Genomic DNA, 19,483 nt, shown 5'->3' on the forward strand with positions numbered 1-19,483 from the left:
ATCACAGAGACAATATTGGCTGAGAGCGTCAGAGTCCTGTGCCATTCAAGGCTGTCTAGGAGGACTGGCAAGTCTCCAAGAGCACTTCAATGGTTGCCTTGCCAATTGGACTCATTGACTGTCAGCCAATCCAAATAGTTGAAGTGGAAAGACACAGTTAGCTAGCACAGGAAAACCTGTAGGTCATTTGAAGTACACCACACCCCTCTATCTACAGGATATGGACATATGCCATATCCCTCCACAGGAAGGTTGGATTTGCTGAAGCAGTTTGCCAGGAAGAATCCACTGTCAACATCAGTGACCAAAACTGAGCTTTTTCTCCTGGCAAGTAACTTCTAAAGTCTGGTTGCACTAGCCTGGAGGGCAACCAAGGTTCCGAGAGCCACCCATCTGTCTGATCAGATATTTAAATTATGAGCTTTAACAGGATGGCATTGTTCAACATCTTCTTTAGAAGGATAAGGAGTAATGCCTTCAGAGTAGCCAGGTTAGCAGCAGGGTTAGTGAATTATATTCTGGATAAGTTTGAGATGGCAAGCTGCCTAAACTTAACAACAAACAACCAGTAACAGAAATATGAAATAACTATGCTTAAAAGCTCCAACACAGAAGAGACGCTGCTTTTCTGGACATATTAATACTGATTTGATGTTCTTTTATTTTTTCATAGGGCATAGTAAAGGTTTCTGCTAAAAATACCACCACTGTCCTGCAAATGCATATAAACAAAGAGAAATCCCATATAATGGGACCTTCATGCAAAAATAGGAAAGTTATGTATTGCTTCAAGTTTAAACAAATGGTTAAAGGTTTTGTTAATGTCTCCTTACCAGCAATCTGTTTAGGCAGTCAATGAATTCATTGTTTTCTACAGTACAGTGTGTGTACTGGCAAGGTTTGAACTCCTAATCACAGAAGTCCAGTCACAGCAGCAGCTACTGAGGCCACTAACACAACCCCATAGCAGAACTGAAGAGATCTAGTCATCACAGGATAAATTGCCTGTGTTCACTAGAGCAAAAATATTTCTTTGGAATTCATCTCAAAGAAAACTGTTGCTCAGCATTAAACATTTTCAGACAGACAAACGGAATAAAAAAGGCACTGTTACTCAGTACATTTTGTTCATCTAAATGTAAAAAATGGTGATGGTTTTGAACAACTAGCCACTGTTTTCCTAAGAAGGCTTCTTTGTTACCCAATGGTAATTTAATGCCTTATGATAAAAGCTTGTTTAATGTAAAAGCCTGCTTTATCTGAAGCATGTCTTGATTCTCACTTTAAAGTCTTTAAATTACACTAGTTCACAATAGTCTATGTACGTTATAAAATTAATAGACCATTTACTTCAACCAGACATGTCTGAACAGCTAACTTCTCAAACTATACAAAATTAAACAGTATGAAATCCTACACAGGGACATAAAGACATTGTTAAAAGCTAATAACAAAAATAATTTATACACTTATAAGCATAAGCAACGTAGCCTATAGCAGGTTCAACAAACAGGTCCTCAGGAATATGTCTGAAAGAGAACATCAGCTAAAATCAGAACAATTACAAGCACAAGAATGTCTCCAATTTATTATCTTTACCATACTACACATTTTCATAAACCAAAGATCCTTTGTCTGTCAAAGTCTGTAAACAAGGGCTGTATTCTCCCCCTCCCCACTGTAAGCATGTGAATTTTTTAAGTCCTTCAATCAAGTTTCATTCCATCACTTGCATAAGGAATCAAGAGCTTCTTCTCTTGTTAAATTACCTATATATTTTATCATACAGCCTGCAATGCAGTAAAATCACAGTGAAAGCCCTGGGGAAAAAATGATCTTTACAGCAGGACTTGAACCGTTCTAATAATAAATGAATCTAAGGAAGCATCCCATAATAAAAGTGTGGGGTTTCTATTTCCAGAAATCAAGTCAATTAGAAATCCCAGGTTCTACTTAAAAACCCCAAAAGATCTAAAAGTGTAAAGACCCATCTCCTCAGTCATTTATAAATCCTAGTTTCACTTGCAGAGATACTTTTCCAGTCTGGAAAACAGTAGTGCAATTTAATTAGTTTTACATCTTTTAAGTTACTTAAGTTCAGTAAGTAAATGTCATAGCTCTGTGGAAAGATACGAAGATGATGTGGTAAACAAGAAATTTTGGCAAGCCCATGCAGGCTTACTAGTCCATTAAAGCTTGTCAGTCCAAAGTGGCATTTTTTAAAAGTTATCTATAACTAAAAACAAAGCAGAAATAAATAGGCAGAAAAAACTAAACTGTCTGAATTTTTGATTTCTCATTAACAGCTGGCACGATCTTTAACGTGAGGATCATTTAAATAGTAGACAGTTGACCTACAGGGCATTTCACTATGATGTCCAGTCTGGAAGACCCAAATGGAACTTATGTCCTGAAGTTTAGGATGCCTAACTTTGCCACTGTTATGGGTTACTTCTCTGTGCCTCACTTAGATTTTTTCTTAAAGAGGCTTTTAATTTTTGATGGCTTTTTGTTTTTCTCGCCGTTCTGGCATAGGTCCTGTGGGATGCTGCTGATCCTAGGGACAATGGAGACTTCATGAATGGGTTTACTTTCACTGCTGGCTGAGGAAGAGGAGATGTGGTGAGGCTTTGGGACTGGGATCCCACTAGAAAGCTGGTTCATGCTGCAGGACTTCTCCAGGATGCCATTGTACACTTTGTTCGCAGGACTAAATATCATGCTTTTAGTTTCTGTTAGGCCTGGGCAGTCAGGAGAACCCCTAGAAATGTCTGCAGTTAGTGATGAGGAGTCTCCTGTGGATGATTCCTCTAGCGACAGTTCCTCCCGGGATACCTTTTGTGGAGATAGAGGTTGGTACATCTCAAGACTTGAAGGAGGAGACTGTTTTCTTCCAAAGGATGAGTTTAAGGAATCACACTCCGAACCAGCATCCTGTACTTCCCTAAGTAATAGCAAAGAGAGAGGAAATAAACTGTTAGACAGAAATTGCCTTAATGAAATTAAGAGGAGAAAAAAACCAGTTTAAAATCTATGCCATTAGACTGCAACCATCCACTAAAAGTGGTAGGTAAATGCTGAACAGCTTCATTTACAATAAGAAAACGAGATCAGTTCATATCTCAGATCCACGAATAGCAGTTTTATGTATGTAACCTTGTAATCTGATACAGATGTGATAGTAATTTTAGGTATGTGTCACACTGCCACCAATTGGGCAAAAAACCAGATTAAAACTACCAGAGACCATAATAAAAAATTTGATTGTCAATAGATAAAAAAAGCTGAATGATTTTAATCTCAGCCAAAATAAGCATCAAGCTCAGTTCAGTCAACTGCACCTCACTATAGAAGAGCAATAACCTTGTCCAATTAAAGTATTAGCATATTCTCTTAAAAAGGATGGTTCTGGAAGAGCCATACTGAGGAGTTCCCTAAGACCCAAAGAACAAAGCAGCCTGAAGCCACTAAATTAGAAGGGTATTTTCATACTGGCATAAGCTTGAAAAAAAAAAAAATTTATACAATATGAAATTTGCTTGGCCTGTGTTTTAGCTGTTAATGAAGCCAGTTCTTGTGATAATCTTAATCCTTCTGATTGATACAAAAAGTGAAAGAATAATTGTGTATTTATGAGATGACAAGATGCTGTGCTAGGATTGATTGTCATGTCAAAAATTTTGAATGAATTTACTACAGAAACAAACAGGCGGAGAAGATTGGCTGTGAAGAAACAAAACCAGTAACGGAGTAAATAAAGTTACAAAAGTCACAGAAGCAGCAGATTAATATATTTGCAAGTTAGATATCCTCACCTTTCAATATACAATCTAACTAGTCCTTGTGTTACATGACTAAAGGAACTTAACTTTCTCCTAGGAGAAAGTGTAGGAACAGCAGCAAGCGCTACAGTCTGCTTTTGGTCCAGGTTAAAGCTATAAGCACAAACTATCGGAAAGAAACTGGATTAGTTCAGTATACCCAGGACAGTGGCAGCACTGAATTAAACCTTTTGCACTGGCTAATTAGACTCCGACTTTAAGGCCAGAAGGGATCATCCTGATCATTTTGTCTGATCTTCTGCACACTACAGGCCAGAGAACCACACACACCTGTAATAGACCCCTAACCTCTGGCTGAGTTACTGAACCATGAAAAGAGAAGGATTAGGAGGGATTTGATAGCAGCCTTCAACTACCTGAAGGGGGATTCCAAAGATGATGGAACTATGCTGTTTTCAGTGGTGGCAGATGATAGAACAAGGAGCAATGGTCTCACATTGCAGTAGGGATGGCTGGACATTAGGAAAAACTATTCCACTAGGAGGATGGTGAAGCACTGGAACAGGTTACCTAGGGAGGTGGTGGAATCTCCATCCTTAGAGGTTTTTAAAACCCGGCTTGACAAAGCCCTGGCTGGGATAATTTAGTTGGGGTCTGTCCTGCTTTGAGCAGAGGGTTGGATTAGATGACCTCCTGAGGTCACTTTGAACCCTAATCTTCTATGATTCTATAACTTCAAGTTACAGAGACTCCACCATTTACACTAGTTTAAACTTGCAAGTGACACATGCCCCATGCTACAGAAAATAGTGAAAACTGCCAGGGTCTCTGCCAATCTGACCTGGGGGAAAATTCCTTCCCAACACCAAATATGGCGATCAGTTAGACCTTGAGCTATGGGCAAGACCAGCAGTCAGGCATCTGGGAAAGAATTCTCTGCAGTAACAAAGAGCCCTCTCCATCTAGCATCCCATCACCGCAACCGGGGATATTTGCTACTTGCAGTCAGAGATTGGCTACACGCCATTGTAGGCAGTCTCATCATACCATCCCCCTCAAACTTATCAAGCTCAGTCTTGAAACGAGTTAGATTTTTTGCCCGCACTGCTCCCCTTAGAAGGCTGTTCCAGAACTTCACTCCTTTATATTCACACAGTAGCATGAATTGCCCAATTGTTGTTCCATTTGGGCCCAATAACTTAATTTATATTATTCAGGTGGCTACTTCACCGCTTGACATAGTTCAACCTCTAACACTTCATAACTATTTAGAGCAATCCAACCAGAGTTCTAATAATGTTTTGCTGTTTGTCATACCATTGTTTCTCAGCAGTGAAGTAAATTGCCTCTTCTTCCTCCTCAGTACGATAAAGAGCAGGGCAGCTTGACACTGACAGGATGTCAGGGTCAGGGGAATGCAAGGTATGTGGCGTATGTTGAGCACGTTGAGTATGCAGAGATTGTGGAGATGGTGGTACAACATTTCGCCTTGAGCGACACACACTACTACTTCTTGCTAATGTGCTGGGAGGCTTTACAGTGGACCCTGGGGGAAAAAACAAACAAACAAACTATGTTAATTTAAAATTAACATAATCTACTCTGAAAACCCTATCAGCAGATTCTCTCCCTGAGGGCAGGTACAGCAGGTTAATGATTCTGGGAGCCAGTCTGCATCAGCCCCAGTGATTCTTAGAGTTCCTATGAGGCTGCTCTCAGCTGACTTTTAGGGCATGTCTACACTACAAAATTAAGTTGACATACAGCCACTGCAGTAATGAAAGCGGTGTTTCATGTCCACGGTGCCCTTCTTCCGTTGGCGGTGCCCATCCTTATCAGGAGCACTGCCACTGATTTACTTATGTGGGGCATTGAGAGCCCTGGGGCCGCGGGGCTCCAGCTGTGAGGCCTAGGGCAGTAGGGCTGACAACCAGAGGATGTAAATAATGCCGTGTCTACACAAACACTGCATTACCCTAACTACATCAACTTAAGCGCTATGCCTCTCGCGGAGGTAGAGTTATTAAGTCGATGCAGTGGACGACTTACATCGGTGGGAGCTACATTTTAATATAGATGCTCTGTAGTGTAGACTAGGCCTCAGGTATGGTTCTTAATGGATGACAGGGGTAACAAAGCTCTGCCTTTGACCATTTGCATCCAGATTCTGACCTCTGTGCTTCCTGGGAAGCCCAAAGAGGCCAAATCTCATTTGAGAATCTGGCCCTACACGTTTATAGACTAGAAATGGTGGTGCTGAATTAGTATGAAACACATAATTATTCTCATCCATTCTAATCTTGTGGTCATTCAAATCTTGCAAAAGTGAGAAGCTTTCTGAAGGAGCACCAGAAGCACCACTGTTTTTAAAATAATTTCACCTAACCAAAAAGATGGATGGAAGTAAACAACACAAATTACAATCATGAATGCTATAGTCATTAAATGTGATTTATTTTTCTAGAACTGCATTAGTGCACTCTCTCAACAGGAGTGCCAGCCAAAATGAAAGCAAGCAAAACAGGTTTGTCCAACTTCATTTGTAATGGGACGTTTTTTTCTATTCGATAATTCATTTTTCAAGATCTGCTACACCAGTCCAGACACCAGTCCATTCCTCCCTGCCAGCAGATGGTGACAGCAAAGCAAAAGAAAGGCCTGATAGGAGGCTGCAGTCATCGCAGTTTCTGGAAACCTTCCAACCTGGTTTCAGTTTGGAAAGCATGCAGATTAGAAATGCTCTCATGTGGAAGGGGCTAATGGAACTACTTCAAGACTCTATGTTGTGGATGAGTTTCCGTCAAGTTTTCCATACCAAGACTACTGTAGTTTGTATTGTCTCTCTTGGACAAAAAAGGCCATGCCCAGCCAGGGGGCAAGTTTGCTTAATCAACTAAAAATGTCAGAAAACCCAAGAATTTTGCAGACAAGTCTGGACTGACGCCATCTGCACTTTTCTTCCTGGGATGCTGTATTAACCTTGGATAAACTATATTCTCCCTTCCTGTGTATTAACTAGGCAGAAGTCTAACTATAAATATGTAAGCACACAAGACAGACAAGGACAAGGCATATGTTGCATTGACCTCTACTTGCTGGAATCTCACATTCAGTTTCGTTACCATCCTACTTTCAGACGTGAAGGTCACTGGGGAAATCACAACTTATGATGCAACTAGCAGCACCTGACCTAAACATATCAGATATCTCTGCTCCTCAGTGGGAGATGATGAGAGCATGTAAGCCAGACCAGGGAAGTGAGTTTGGGTCCAGAGGCGAAAGTGCCCTTGTTCACAGCTGACCTTTCTTCAGCACAATGTGAGCATCTGACAGAGCCTACTTTTCATTTCTATTCTCTGACTCCATAGAACATAACATAAGAACATAAGAACAGCCATACCAGGTCAGACAAAAGGTCCATGTAGCTCCTGTGCATCTAACTCCCTTAGGAGCCTTTTAAAAATACAGTGCTGGTATTTTCAAAGGAAATTATAATCAACAAGAAATTGTAGAAGTAATTGTCACAAAATTTTATCCCTTCTTCAGTTTGATTTTTGTGCGTGTGCTGAAACAGTCAAGCATAAGCTTATCTCAATTCATCTTCAGTGTCTAGTTAATCACAGCTACAATAAGATGGTCTCTCTTAGTGATGCAATGACTCAAGTCAGACATCACAGTGGTCTGACTCTCCAGCATCTACAATCACCTCCCAGCACAAAAACACTCTGTTTGGAAGCTTCCTTGGACACTTTTTTGTTCCAGTCATTAAAGAATGCTTGGAAAGCTGTGTAGCACACATCCTCTCACAGAAAGTATCATCTCTCTTCCTACCTGCTTGTCTGATTTGACAGAAACTCCTGCCCTTCCATAATGGTAGGGTGATGGGCCAAGAGCAAAGTTACAGGGTAAATTTAGGATTAGGTTTTTTCAAGTAAAATCCATGTTACCTATTTATGGTGACCAGATTGAGGTTATTCTTTTTTTCAGAATGAAGAGTAGGAGGAAATAGTTTTTACTGCTTCACTTTACCTTTATTTCAACTCCCAGCTCATTTACTGTACTTTCTATCTAATTAATAGAAGACTCATGCAGGGGCTTGTTTTCTTTGAAAATGTCCATCACTATTACCTTACGTTTTGTTTGGCTCCTGTCTCTACTTCCTGCACTCCTCCTCCTGAGGTTAATTTTCTCCTGAATTTCTGTGCTCTAGGTTGCTCAATTTTCCCTTTACTAGTAACTCATCTCATCACTTGAAGTCTCTCCCCCACTCCTGCTTCCCTTCCTCAAAATCTCCCTTCGGAGTATATACCACATACCATGAAACTGTGCAACTATTGGAGGGGTGTCTTCATCTAAGTCATCAACTCCCCCAGCAATTGGGTAAGGTGGAATGGAGACTCGGGGCATCACCACCCAACTGTGATCAGAGTAGAGAGAGGATGTCAGGCTTGGTAATCCTGAGTTGTGTGCTATCTGAAAGCCACAGATCTTCTCAATCTGCTGCCATCGATAGAGACGCTCTCGCAAACATGTCGTCAATTCAGAGAGTGCTTTCCTGGAAAAATAAAAACAAAATTGAACTTAGTTACTATGTCACTGGACTAAAACTTGAATGCTGAACATAGTATGGAACAATAACAGTATAATCAGTGCAGCATTTCAGAAAGCAATCACCTATTCTTAGGAGTGTGCAAAAACTCACATTACATCATCTTCTGACAGCAGATTTTTACTTAAAGTACAATAACATTAAAATGCTGAATTCCTTCATATCATTTTCTTAGTGAACTTCACTGTTTCTGGTATAAAAGAAAGCAAGGGACAATATACATCTAGTCAATGCTCTTACTTTGCTTCAAGGATTTTGTGGTCCACCTCATCTAGGGAGGAGCTGTGTGCAACATGTAATGTCCCAAATACAGTGCTTCTCTTCTTTTTAATTTTTTCTGCCTAAAATGTAGGATAAACATGAAGCCAAAGGCTGTATAAATAATGCAGATAACAAAAAATAATTTGAGAGGACAGAAAGGCAGTAAATATCTGAATGAAACAGTACTTTTATATGCTGACTGCAGAAAATGTAAGTAATCAACATTCTATCCTATCTGAATATTCTATATCCAACAAAATGGACAGGTCTGTGAGTCTTTAGCACATTAACATACTGAAGTAACTCAAAAGTAAATTACCTCATCTTTAGCAATCGCTAGCTGCATTTCTGCATTTTGTCTTTTAATATTGTAGTACTGAACTTCAACCTCATGTGTTAATTGGAGCCATTTCTGCAATGCATCAGGAACAGACCAGTTACTTCTCAGCTCAAACTCCTTCTCGGCCTTCTTTAAAGCCATGCGAACCTAGCAGTCAAAAAAGATGAAAAAGTCACTGAGATAATTTTCCTAAGACTGAAGGTAAAAAGGAGTGTGCCACAAATACTGCTGTAATTACCTCTAAAACTCATTTTCCATGCAGTCACGCTCTGGGATCATATAGCTCTGGCATGTGGTTCTTTGCTCTTAAGAGTAAGTTGTGAGAAGTTTCTGGAAAGTCATGCTGTGGATTTGCATACACTGTACCAGCCTCAAACTTTCTGTTCCTATTTTACCTTGGTGATCAAGCTGAAACTAACACTTACTGATATGCCACAACTAATTTCTAACACTACACATTAGATTTACACAAAAGAAAATATAAGCAACAGTCTGGTAAAGACACCAGCTGCTTCTGTTCTGGTAGCAAAAATGAAACCTCCTTCATAGGTCTAGTCTTGGCATTGTTTGGCCCATGTACATTATGTACAGGGACTTAAAACATGAAAAATTGTTATTTTAAATATGTTTCAGTAGCATACCCAGAGAGGTCCATACGCTTCACAAGTTTTAATAGTGGTCAATGTATATCCTTTTTCTAGGGCTGTAAAGAAATGAAAGATTCAGAGGCTTATAGGATGCTTCCAGGACAATAAACCTAGCATCACAGAAATGCCACTTGAAAAAAATAAATAAAAATACATCTCTCCAGTAAACTAAACCGCAATAAAACCAGGAAATTAAGTTAAAAAAACTGAAATGTTCCATAGTTCATAAATACCTGTACTAGCTCCTCCTCTGCATACTTGAGTCTGCTCAGCTCACATTCAGCTCCCTCCCTCAACTCCCTTAGTCGATAAGCTTCTCGTTTTGCATCATTGATTTCATCCATCATTTTGCGCTCCAGGTTTTGTTTTTCTACAGCAACATTTCTGTTTTCCTCCTGTGCCTTCTCAAGCCTTAAGAACACAATTAAGCAAAAAAGTGAGAAACTACTCAAAGAACAGTGGTTAAAGATGGAGTGTTCTGGTAAAGAATGAAGCCTATACAGATTGTATGTAACACGTTAATATAATTTGCAGCATTTATATCCAAATTCAATCATAAACCAGCCTCAAACACCCCGTATCTAACTTATCAGTTTTAATGATAATCTCCTTCATATATACTTTAAGGGTACAAAAGTACACAAAAATACCAGGTTTATAATAAGAGTTACTGCCTTAACTATGGAGGAGGCACTCTTTCTCCATACTGGTAGAAAAACAGTAAACAATTTTCAGTGAAGGCTTGTCTGAATCTCATGTGCTCAAAAAGCTGTAAGAAAGATGCTGCAAGAAGTTTTCTTCCACAACAAAACAGGATAAGAAACAGTTTATCCCAAATTCAGCCATAATCTCCAGTAATAATGCCTGTTTCCTACATCAACATGTAAAGTAACAGATTAACTCACCACTGTCCCTTTCATATTCACTGACCCATCTCTGTATCCATTTCTCTTTCCTTTCCATTGCTCAGCTCTCACATTACAGTTTATGTCAAGGAGATATTTCAACATGCCACACACAGATATGTTCATTAAGACTGCAGTTAAATGTGTGCAATGAATTGAGGAAGGTGCACAACACTCAATGCCTGTTCTAGTCAAATTGTTATCTTTCACTTTATTGCTTTAAATGCTAAACATCATTACCTCAAAACATAAAGTTTAGACAAATCACTGAACACTTAAACCTTTTCAGTTCACATACCTCTCCTGCACATCAAGAAGGCTTTGCTCTGCTGTCTGGAGGCTTTCTAGATCTTTCATCATTTTTGTGATGTGCTCTCTTGAGGTCTTGTTCTGAGTATGTGCAAACCAGTAGCCTCCAAAACCAATCACTATAGAAATTGCTAGTACAAAATCCTTCATCCAGTTGTGAGATGGGCCTGTAAAAATAGTTAAAACAATCAAGTACCGTGCAGATTTAATAGGTGCACTATCGAAATCACTTCTTTTCAGCACATAAAAATAGTGCAACTTGGAGCTCAAAGGGAGATTCCACATCATTTATCCAGCAAGCTCTCTCCACATCCCCACTGAAATTACTTTGGGGGCATTCTAACACAAACCCAACAGCTCTGTTGCTAATACTATATTCTATCTATGAGAGATTACCTTAAATGCTTACTGTATACTGAAAAGAATGAATCTTCTACATGATAATTACACATTGACTCTTCATTAAACATTTCTATTTCACAAGCTACAGTATAGGTTAATTCATTATCAAATTACGTGGCTAGTGAGTGTTGGGTCTGATCCTACAGTCCTCCTTCTGCATGCAAAAAAAACTGTCCTTGATTTCCATGGGAGTCCCTCAAGGGAATGGGTGAATGATGGGGCTCAGACTAACAAAGTGAATTTTACAAGGTCAATATGAATCTAAAGTTTGGTTACCTAACTAAAAAGATATGGTTGTCATTTTCTTTTATATTAAAAAATAGTATTTAAAGTATCCAAAAAAGAATTTAATAAATGAACTGATGCTGTTGCAAGAATAAGGAAGCAATCTAATCTGACTTTTAAAATACTGCTTGTAACAGGTTTACAGACTCAGAAGCAACATTTGGGGAACAAAGATTCAACAGTATAAAACAGATTATAGCTTTCACTGTATACTCTATACTCCTCTCATACATATTTCCATAGGGTAATGTTTAAAAGTATTCCTGGGAACACCGTGTGCCTACTTTAAGGCCACAGATGACAATTAGCCTCCTGCCTCAGTTACCCCGTAAATAGCAACAAACAAGTTCTGACATCCCACACCACACTTGAGTGTACATTTAATTGGGCACCCACATTCTCCTGAGTGCAGAACTGGGTGCAGCTGCTTATCAGCATTCCAAAGGAGGAAGTTAATAAAGCAGCAGCCTGGGACGGCCAATCATCTGTTCTTTCAGCCATGCTTAGGAGGAAAGACAGGCATCTAGTTTTCATGTGCAGCCTCTTGTCTCAGTTAATGCACCCGAGACTTTTAAGTGCAGATCAGCAGCTTGCCAGTTTGATGGCAAGTAATTAAATTTCACTTGCCCAAACTGAGTTTTGCTGCTTGACAACACCAAGAATTTTCCTTATCTGGTTGGATCCTGGGCTTGTCAAGTCAGATGTGTGTGTGTGTGTAAAATATTTTAGATTAGATTTTACAATACCTTTTAAATAATTATGCATGACATTTCTAATTTGCACAGTCGTGGTACTGTGAAGGAAGGACAGATATAATTGCACACGTGGAGACTTCACAATGTCTCAACAGGTACCCAAGATTCGCACATGAATCAATATGAATGATCTTCTCTAACACAGAGGTTCTCACACTGCGGTCTGCGAGCTCTACTCAGGTGGTCTGCAGATAGTTCCCTCTAAGGGCTGGTCAACACTACGGGGGGGAATCGATCTTAGATACGCAACTTCAGCTACGTGAATAACGTAGCTGAAGTCGAATATCTAAGATTGGATTTCTCACCCGTCCTCACCGAGCGGAATCGATGTCCGCGGCTCCCCCTGTCGATTCCGCAACTCCGTTGGGGTTGGTGGAGTTCCGGAATCGATATAAGCGCACTCAGGGATCGATATATCGCATCTAGATGAGACGCGATATATCGATCCCCAAGCAATCGATTTTAATCCGCCGATACGGCGGGTAGTCTAGACGTAGCCTAAGGTGCAAGCCTGAGTGGCCACACATAAAGGAATAAATGGCTTGGCTCCACTAATTAGGTGCCTGGACCCTGGAGAAGATGCTCATGTAAGGTGAGGTGGTGACCTTGGGGGGAATAAGGAGTAGGTGGGAGGGGGTAGTAGGATGAGAAGAGGGGTTTAGGGAGGAATTTGGAAGTGCAGGGCTGCAACTGCCAGAGAAAAAGAGGTGACTTTCCCCAGCTCCAGGTCTGCGGCTGCCGGGGAGAGATGGCCCTTCTTCCCAGCCTCAGCTCTGTGGCTGCTGTGGCGGGGGTAAGACCCACTCCACCCTCTTTCCCAGGCCCAGCTTGGGAGCTGCCATAGTGGGGGAGAGACTTCCACTCCTTCGCAGCCCAAGGGCTGCCATGATGGGGGAGAGAGGGCACTTCCATCACATTAGAAAGGTGAGACTACTGATATTAAAATGAGTTGTGTGCTTTTTTTGTAGAACAAAAAAAGTTAATTATGATTACTTTTTTTTAAATACAGCACTTTACAATAGTTTGCTAACAGTATGAACAACATTTGCAAAGATCACTAATTGGTCCGCCGAGACCCTCAGCAATTTCAAAGTGATCCGTGGGAACAAAAAAAACGTTTGTGAACCACTGCTAATACAAACTGGTTCTAGATAGCACCTGGCAGATGAGCTTTCCTAGAGGACATTATCCTTCAGAACTGCAGTATCCTCCTCAAACAGCATATATGAAATGATAGGCCTCACTAGTCAATCCACTAAAGTTTGTACATGTTTCAGAGCAAGAAATAATGTGGTAAGTTTAAAAAGATCATTTGTTAACCAGATGGAACAAAAACAAGATTACAGAAAGGTAGGACTCACGCTATTGAGGAGATATTTCTGTACAAATAAAAGAGTTTTGCAATAAATGTTGCACTGGAAGTTAATGTTCCATCTAATCTCACTTTCAATAATACAACTGCAGGAGTCATTTATCCATATGCAGTTCTGACATGTTCATCTGGACCAATGTGCATATATTATCAAGTATTTCAGAAAGTGTTCTGCAACCCTTGAATCAATAGACAACACTAAAATAAGTGATTACAGAAGCCCAAGACAAAGTCATACTTCAGGTTCCAAGTAATTGTCTCAAACTGAGGTCAATGAAATGCCCGGTAAAGAAAATAATCTTGGATAGTATCATGAAGGCCAAAATGAAACTGATTTTTATACAGTTTTTTTTCCTATACAAAAGGTATTTGAAAATGGATAAGAAGTCAATAATGCTTCTTTTTAAATGAAACACGTTACCAGAAATCTATTGCATGAACTCCTTTCTTAACAATTTTTCTAGGACCCGCCTGAAGTTTTGTGAAGCAAAGGGTATAAGCTACATTTTAACAAAAATGTAATGTTTCTATTAACCCAAAATATTAAACTTTTAAAAAAAAACTTCCCAGACTTGTGGCTTTGTGCTGCATCCATTATCCTATTTGACAATTTAATAGAGCCTACACTGCGGAACATCTAAGAGTTTGGTCTTGTCTAGGAAAAGTGGTTGGTTTTAAATCAAGCTTAGCTAATGTGCATTAGCTAAGCCCAACTTAAATTAATTTTTTTCCTAGGGTAAATTCAGGGTAACAGGTTTAACGTAACTTTAATCATACTGGTTAAATTAAGCAAAATATTACCCAGTTTCCCAACCAGGAAAATAATCAAGTTAAGGTTGGGCTTAACTAGCACATTAACCAAAACCCAACAAAATCAAAGATTCAGAGCACATTAGGTCAGCACAAAAAATATTTCAAGAATTTACTAGACTATTGGGTGACACACTAAAATTAGTACTTTATACTACTATACAAAGAAGGACAGTTAGATTGCCTATTCTGAAGTCTTCATTGTCTTAGTTGATGTCCCACAACTGCAAGCCGAACAACGACCCAATATACTGACCAAGTGGAGTGAGGTATAATCTCAGTCTAAGAGCAAAAAATTAGTGTTTGAATTCTTAGAGCTACAAGTTAGAAAAACTAAATAATACTAACGTGCGAGAGGTCCAAATAAAACAACATCCAATGCCTTCAGCTGAAGTTTCTGTCTGTGGCTCCGTTCAATGATTTTCAGATGAGAGATCATAAAAGCAGGTTCATTTACTGCTATCCTGTTCATAATAAATCAAATGTAATTCTCACACATGTTCATGTAAGATATACACAGAACTATACTGTAGAAGAATTACTGTGGTATGTTAATCTATTTGCAATTTATACGGATAATATTTACACAGTTAACACGAGTTATATCTCTTGCTATCTCTATCGCTAATAATTTATGACTTATGTTCTCAAAAGCATTACACTATGTAGTAATGGTTTTCTGCAACCACCACTAACTAAATCCATTTTGTAGAAGTTAACTGCAACGGCTTATGTGCAGCCTGACGGCATCAAGTCCCCTAACATACTTAGCACTTGTAAAAATCCAACAGTTAATATTGAAGGGAAAAGTCTGCAAAGTCTTTTCATGTCCACACGGTGATGTGTTTCTACTAAGCTGAATACATGTGTAACTTTTCAACAGAAATTAGCTACCACAAAGCTAAGTGATTGCTACTGAAACACTTTGGTAGCAAATTATTTTTAAAAGGAAGAAAGTAATGAAACTGAGGTAAGGAACAGTGGCTGGAGACAAATGACTTTCAGGAATATTTTGGCAGAAGAAAATTGAGATTCTGATTCCCTGGTCTTTCAGAATTGCAGGCCTACATCAGTTCTTATACCTGAGCACAGCCTGCCAGTATTAAATTTAGATAATTATCCTGCACAGACAAGCTAGAGAAAACGCTGTCCAATAGAAAAATATAATAAGGTTTTTTAAAGTAATCCAGAAGAGAAGGTTCACCTGGGAAGTGTTGTTCCTTTGACACTACTGTCTTTAAAATTCTTCTCATACTGGGGCAATTCAACAAATTCTACCAGCCACTGAAGAGTCTCCTCTTGAGTCCAGTTGTGAACTGCAAGACAAAAGATAGTCTATCACAGATATTTGATGTTCAGAAATACAAAAAAATAATCAGTACCACAGCTAAAAATAAAACAGACAGTAGATGGCACGTTATACAGCCAGCATAAACAAGTTCACCTGGGTGGAACCACAGATAAATAAGTATTCACATGTACTAACAAAAGTTGTTTCTGGCAGTTTGTCTTTTTTCATTATATGCTCTTTAGAGACAAAGTTTAAACAAGTTGAAAGTAAACAAGTGTTTAACCAACATCAAAAATTCTGTAGTATAATTTAGAATTATTTTTTAAAATCAGGGCAGCATCTTGTGACCTATTTTAAGTGCTCTCAGGCCCAATTCTACTGTCCTTCATACCCTTACAACGCTGAACATATGCCAGCAGATGCAGTAACACCTAAGGTAATGTGTCAAGATCTTAGCCCGTAGTCCAGTCAGACCCCTTTTTTCTGACATCTTCATACAAACTCATACCATTTAAACACAGAAATTGTGTATGGGTTAGGGTTGGGGGTGGAGTTGGAGTATAAAAAGAAAATATGAGGGGCAGAAATGATGTATGATGGGTGGGTGGGTTTTAACTATTTCTTTATTTAGAAATTAACAGATTAAAAAATTCTAGCCACTTAAGTATCAGAAACAACACAATAATCATTACAACAATGAGCTTTTGTTTAGAGAAACACTATACAGTAATATACTCATCAGATCTCTTTACTGAAGAAGGTGATACTATGTTACAGAATGAGCATCTTTACCCTACCTGTGACACGTCAGGTATTAAATTGAGTGAAATGTTGATTAAGATGTTATTAAATTGAATGCAACCTCTGATTATGCATATTTAACAATCCATATGTTGACCCAATGATAATATTCAAAAAACTGGACAGGTTTATTTGTTCTTTTGCAGGTGAATTTACATTGTCTGAGTGCTGAACAAAAGTAGTAGTGAGGTTTGTTTTTTTTTTTTACCCACGAAAGCTTATGCCCAAATAAACCTTTTAGTCTTTAAGGTGCCACTGGACTCCTCCTTCTTTTTGTGAATACAGACTAACATGGCTACCCCCCGATACTGAACAAATGGGGTACAATTAAAAAATACCAAAAACAACCATCACCTTTCAAATGTTCCTAGGACACCTTGTGTTATGTCAAATTATTTTTCTTACTAAGGAGGTTATTGAAGTGAATGTCAACTACAGAAGCTTAAAAAACAATTTCCCCCTTATATTTATTTGCAATGGCTGCTACTACTATTGAAACTGACAGCTAGCAGTGTCCATGACCCCCTGGTAATTGCAGAGGTCTCAGCACACAAGAAAACACTGTCTGGAGCTTTTTGTTTAGGTAAAACTGTTGCCTCACCCCAGGGCAGAGCTTCAGGCACTGTATGCCACTGCTAGCCAGTTTTGCAACTTGTAAGGCTATACACGATAAATGCCAATCTCCTCCACTGTGCTTGCAAAGTTTATCAAGACTCTGTGCTTTGGAGCAAATCACCAAGTAGTGGCCTCCCTTTGTACATACATAACTTTGCATGCACAAACACCTGCAGGCTTTTCAAGTACTATCACGTGGGCATGGAACTGCTAGATCATTACCTGTATGTATTTCTCCATGCAACTGTATCTGGATAAGGAAAGGCTAGATTAAGATCCCTTTGAAAATTTGACACTAACGGTGCATTCTCAATAGTGAAGCTTGACAAGGACCCTTTACAAAAAATTGCAGTAAAGATTGCAAATGTTTTCCACTTGTAAACTGCAGACATACTTGTGTGCAAACACAACAGAATGTTTTATGTGGAGATATACCTATCTCACAGAACTGGAAGGGACCCCAAAAGGTCATTGAGTCCAGCCCCCTACCTTCACTAGCAGGACCAAGTATTGATTTTTGCCCCAGATCCCTAAGCAGCCCCCTCAAGGATTGAACTCACAACCCTGGATTTAGCAGGCCAATGCTCAAACCAATGCATCCGAAGAAGTGGGTATTTACCCATGAAAACTCATGCTCCAATACATCTGTTAGTCTATAAGGTGCCACAGGACTCTTTGCTGCTTTTACAGATCCAGACTAACACGGCTACCCCTCTGATATTATCCATTTCAGACTGTTCAGCACAGTATAATTAACATATGAGCTGAAGTTCTGGGATTCCTACAGTTTTATTATTTACATTTAGTATATCAATGAAAATACAGTTTAAGCGTTACCAGATAGTTTCATGGGTGTTTTTAAACTGTTTCAGTTTTACTCTACACTGTTTCCAATGTCACTAATTAGCTTTAAAAATAAGCAGCATTCAAGCACTAATAGTCCCCCAACCCTAAACTGGGTACAATGTCATTTTTGTAATGATTGATTCTTCCTGTGCCTGCAGATTACAAACCCTTTAATCTTCTAGGCACTGATCTGCCGGTATTCAGCATCCTGTAATAATTAGTCTTCACCAGTTTTGTCCTTTTCCTCTTAAGCTATAAATTGTGATACGGCAAGACCAGAGGTGAAAGTAGTAAGCCAGTCCAGTATGGTGTATCAGCAAGAGCTGGTATGCCGTGCTGAACCGGCTTCCCCAGGCTGGCCATTTAAAGGGCCTAGGGAACCCTGCAGCGGCCGGAGCCCAGGGCCCTTTAAATTGCCTCGCAAGCCCTTCTCAGCCCCGCTGCCGGAGCCTCACGGTAGCGGCAGCAGGGCTCTAGATGCCACTATCCTGGGGCTCCAGCAGCAGTGCTCGGGCAGCACTTTAAAAGGCCCGGGGCTCCCCGCAGCTGCCAGAGCCCCGGGCCCTTTAAAACGCTGCCCAAGCCTGGCTGCCAGAGCCTGGGATAGCAGGATAGGGCTCCATTGGCAATTTAAAGGGCCTGGAGCTCTGCTGCGGTAGTGGTGGCCAGAGCCCCAAGCCCTTGAAATTGCTCCCGAGTCCCGGGGCTCCCAGCCACCTCTGGAGCTGGTAGCTCCGGCAATGATTTAAAAGCCCTGAGGCTCTCAGCCACAGCCAGAACCCCAGGGCCTTTAAATCTTGATTTAAAGCTCCTACATCTCTTCTGGTTGAGGCCACACCTCTTCCTGTTGAGGCCACACCCCTGCTCAGGACTCTGGCGTATCGGTAAGTCCTTTAACTTACTTTGACCCCTGGGCAAGACCCACTTACACCTCTGAGACCTTTTATAATGAAATGACAAAAGTCTGCTTATTGCAAGGAATTAGAATGCAGTGCTTGTTAAAATCCATGACAATACATTTTGTAATGGATAACTGGAAGAATCTCAATTTACAGAAATCTCTAGTAAACCCTGTTCTATGCACGAGAGTCAAACATAGGAAGAGCTGCCAAAAAATAAACAAAAGTTCTTTGATCTTATGATTAAAAATAAGATGACCTTCAGGCTACATCACCACTCAATAAGGACAATGAACTCTAAGAGATGTAGGAGCTGTTTCCTGTGGGAATGCTTGACGGAACATGAAGACATTTTTTAAGTATTGTATTATCTACAAATCTCATCTGAATGGCCTGAACTCTGATCCAGAGAAATAGCATTTTAATGTATTTTTGAAGAATGCAACAATTCGCGACTAATAGAAGTGTGGGACTGGAAGGGACCTCTGTAGGTCATCTAGTCAAGTCCCCTGCACACTACGCAAGACTAAGTAATAACTAGACCATTCTGACAG

General features: G+C 39.8%; 1 protein-coding gene across 2 annotated transcripts in view; it reads right to left on the reverse strand.

Moving 5' to 3' along the window:
• Positions 1-664: 664 nt before the first annotated feature.
• Positions 665-19,483, reverse strand: part of STIM2 (stromal interaction molecule 2) — a 153,151-nt gene continuing 134,332 nt past the window's right edge. Inside the window, exons 4-12 of one of the 2 annotated variants that reach the window (XM_050947590.1) lie at positions 15,682-15,793; positions 14,826-14,941; positions 10,843-11,020; positions 9,873-10,050; positions 8,972-9,139; positions 8,632-8,732; positions 8,099-8,337; positions 5,100-5,328; positions 665-2,944 (exon numbers count right to left, since the gene is read on the reverse strand). In XM_050947590.1, coding sequence (XP_050803547.1) covers positions 2,464-2,944; positions 5,100-5,328; positions 8,099-8,337; positions 8,632-8,732; positions 8,972-9,139; positions 9,873-10,050; positions 10,843-11,020; positions 14,826-14,941; positions 15,682-15,793 — 1,802 coding nt within the window. In that variant the 3' untranslated portion in view covers positions 665-2,463. Of the gene's footprint in view, positions 2,945-5,099; positions 5,329-8,098; positions 8,338-8,631; positions 8,733-8,971; positions 9,140-9,872; positions 10,051-10,842; positions 11,021-14,825; positions 14,942-15,681; positions 15,794-19,483 lie in introns of those variants that run through there. The other variant, XM_050947591.1, reaches the window with a different exon arrangement.

This window comes from Gopherus flavomarginatus, chromosome 3, assembly GCF_025201925.1.
Source record: "Gopherus flavomarginatus isolate rGopFla2 chromosome 3, rGopFla2.mat.asm, whole genome shotgun sequence".
NCBI lineage: Eukaryota > Metazoa > Chordata > Testudines > Testudinidae > Gopherus > Gopherus flavomarginatus.